The sequence below is a fragment of the Mastomys coucha genome, unplaced genomic scaffold (genome assembly GCF_008632895.1).
Source record: "Mastomys coucha isolate ucsf_1 unplaced genomic scaffold, UCSF_Mcou_1 pScaffold5, whole genome shotgun sequence".
In the NCBI taxonomy this organism is placed as follows: domain Eukaryota; kingdom Metazoa; phylum Chordata; class Mammalia; order Rodentia; family Muridae; genus Mastomys; species Mastomys coucha.
Window position 1 is genome coordinate 78,643,950 of NW_022196911.1, and position 3,249 is coordinate 78,647,198.

Sequence of the window (3,249 nt, forward strand, 5' to 3'; positions counted from 1 at the left end):
AGCCTTGGGTTCTTTCTCTTAACAAAATGAGATGGGAGCTGGGTGTACATCTCAGTGGTGGAAGCTTTGCTTAGCACATAGAAGGTACTGGATTTGAGTTGTCCCATTGCGGGGTGGGGGTGGGGGGAATAGAGTGGGGAGGGGGAGGCAATCCAGCCGAAATGATCCGTATGGGTCTCTCATACTGTGCAGTTGTTCTACAGTTCTCAGTTGTATTAGTCAGGGCTCTCTAGAGTCACAGAACTTATGGTAGTCTCTACGTAGTAAACGAATTTATTGATGACTTACAGTCTGTAGTTCAACTCCCAACAATGGTTGGCAGCAGCTGTGAATGGAAGTCCAAGGATCTAGCAGTTAGTTGCTCAGTCCCACAAGGCAAGCAGAAGCAGAGCAAGCCTTCCTTCCTCTAATGTCCTTATATAGGTCTCCAGCAAAAGGTATGGCCCAGATTAAAAGTGTGTGCCACCACACCTTTAATCCCAGATGACCTTGAACTCATAGATCTTCCTATCTTAATCTTCTGGGATTCATAGCCACTATGCCTCAAGATCTCCATGCCAAGATTCAGGTCCAAAACTTGTATCTCTCAGCCTCCAGATTAGGGCCACAGGTGAGCCTTCTAATTCTGGATTGTAGTTCATTTCAGATATAGTCAAGTTGACAACCAGGAATAGCCACTACATCAGTCACGTATGAAGCACTTGAAATCACAATGGGCAGGATGCAGGGAAGACCACTCAGGGCAGATCCACTGGGGGAAGAGTGGGCAACCAGGCTCCTCCTTGAATACCAGGGCCCCTAACTCATAGTGGTTCCCTGCAAAGCTGCACTAAGAAACTGTGGAACAGCCAGGTGGTGGTGGCGCACGCCTTTAATCCCAGCACTTGGGAGGCAGAGGCAGGCAGATTTCTGAGTTTGAGGCCAGCCAAGGCTATACAGAGAAACTCTGTCTTGAAAAAACAAAATAAAACCCAAAACTGTGGAACATTCCACGAGAGTACCCTTGACTAATTGGTACCATCTGCTATAAGGTCTTGGTCCCCAAAGAGCATCAGGAGTGGCCACTATTTGCTTTTCCTGGTTTAATGTATTGCTTCTCACTAGGGTTGCAGGAACTAACCTGCAAACCAACCAGCCATGGTGTAGATAGCAGAGGCTGGTGTCTCCTGGAGTCTTCTATGGAAGACAGTGTGAGAGTGTAAGTCTAACCACATTGTCATTCTCACAGACACCCCATGCCCCTTTGTCATTCATTCCCCATCCTTCTTTTTTAAAAGATTTATTTATTTATTTATTCATTTAATGTGAGTACATGGGTTTCTTTAGACACACCAGAAGAGGGCATCAGTTCCTATTACAGATGGTTGAGAGCCACCATGTGGTTGCTGGGAATTGAACTCAGGACCTCTGGAAGAGCAGTCAGTGCTCTTAACTGCTGAGCCATCTCTCCAGCCCCCCCCCTTTTTTAAGATTTATTTATTTTATGTGAGTACATCACTGTCTTCAGACATACCATAAGAAGGCATCAGATCCCACTACAGATGGTTGTGAGCCACCATGTGGTTGCTGGGAATTGAACTTAGGACCTCTGGAAGAGCAGCCAGTGCTCTTAACCACTGAGCCCTGCCCCCATCTCTCCAGCCCCCATCCCCCATCTTTCAGACCTATCTCTGCTATGCCCATTACCTGTAAATATCTTATTTTTTTTTAATTGTTACATTTTTATTATCAGGTGTGAGGAGGCATATCAGAGGACAACTTGCAAGAGTCACATCTCTCTTTCCATTATGTAGGACCCAGGGATTGAACTCAGGTTGTCAGGCTTGGTGGCAAGCATCTTTATTGGCTGAGCCATCTCACTGGCCCTAAATATCAGATCTTGTAACTGGGTTGTTCCCTCTTTCCTTCAGCTAAGACACAAGTAATTATACAACAGGCTTTCTAACCAAGCATGACCTTCCTGTAAAAACTGTGGTCCATAAACAATCCAGATCATTTCTCTCTGCCTTTTATTCTCCATTCCCTGGTGGTACCATCCTCCCCTTTCAGCCAGAGTTATGACTCTCAGATGGATGGCCACGGTGTTGGTAACAGACAGGGGGTTATTTTATTCACTAAGACACGAGGCTGTGGTACAGCTGGCAGGACGAGAGGTGTAATTATACTGCATCTTAGAGCCACCAGCAATGAATTTCTGTATAAAAGACTAGATTTGCCATGTATTATTTACGCTGGCATCAATTTTCCCAGCTGGCTCTATTTACTGTGCAAATTCTCCTGTGTCTGTTTATGGGTTAGGCCATGGTTGAGCACCTCTGGTTACTCTATACAGAGGACGCACCCCACAGGGCACCATGCATACGAAACAAGTGTCTGGTTCACTAGGAGCAGGTCATATCCTTCCTCCCTGGTAAATTATATCCCTGGGACAGCAGTGAGCTGTGTTCTCACCTAGCGAGGTGAGGTACGCAGGTGTGGGAAACCCAGTCTGCAAGCAGGGAAGGAAGCACTCTCATTCTCCCGGAGTCCCACTGCATGAACTGAAAAACAACCTTCTTGGGGGAAACCAGGGGGCCCTAGGGCTCAGAGGGCCTCCTTGGTTTTATATATATATTTAAGGGTAGGATATTCGTAAAGATATTTACATTTCTGAGGTTGTTTTACCGAGTAACTTGCAGACTAAAAAAGTGCCATTTTGCAAGTGGGAAAACAGAGGCCAAAATAAATGGAGGTGGGGAGATGAGTAAGCAAAGGCTCAATTACTGTGTGAGGGATGGGTTTAGGAGCCAATGGTGGACACACAGGACCAGGAAGCTATTCATGCAGGCACTACTGTGTTTCTTCAGTGAGGTCTCAAGCTAGGTTGACCTCAACCCAAACTGGAAACATTCGGTGGACTCAAAGGAAGAAAACTTGAGACCCTGATAGACTTCTAAGTCCCTCCCACTGCAGGTCCCGCCCTCTGGCCAATGGTGCCACAGTGATTCCACTGTGAGATCCCACACAGTGAAGCTGAGGGAACTGAGGCTCGTCTTCTGAGGAGCCTGAGACATCTGTACTGCCAGGCCCCACGGGGCAGCGCAGCGGACAGCAGCTGCCCTCGAAGGAAAGCTGTGAGGGCCCTGAGGCTGTCTCTTTCCCAATAAACAGTGTCACGTCTCTTTGCCAGGCAATTCTGGGCTCTGCTCCTCAGTCCCCAATGTCCCAATGTCTATCATCTCCTGCAGACCGGTTGGCTAGAAGAGATAG

General features: G+C 47.2%; 1 protein-coding gene across 1 annotated transcript in view; it reads right to left on the reverse strand.

Annotated features, from left to right (window-relative positions):
- Positions 1-1,817: 1,817 nt before the first annotated feature.
- Positions 1,818-3,249, reverse strand: part of Rad51d (RAD51 paralog D) — a 15,077-nt gene continuing 13,645 nt past the window's right edge. The window contains exon 10 of the mRNA XM_031353250.1: positions 1,818-3,236. Within this exon, the coding sequence (XP_031209110.1) occupies positions 3,153-3,236 (84 nt within the window). The 3' untranslated portion in view covers positions 1,818-3,152. The remainder of the gene's footprint in view (positions 3,237-3,249) is intronic.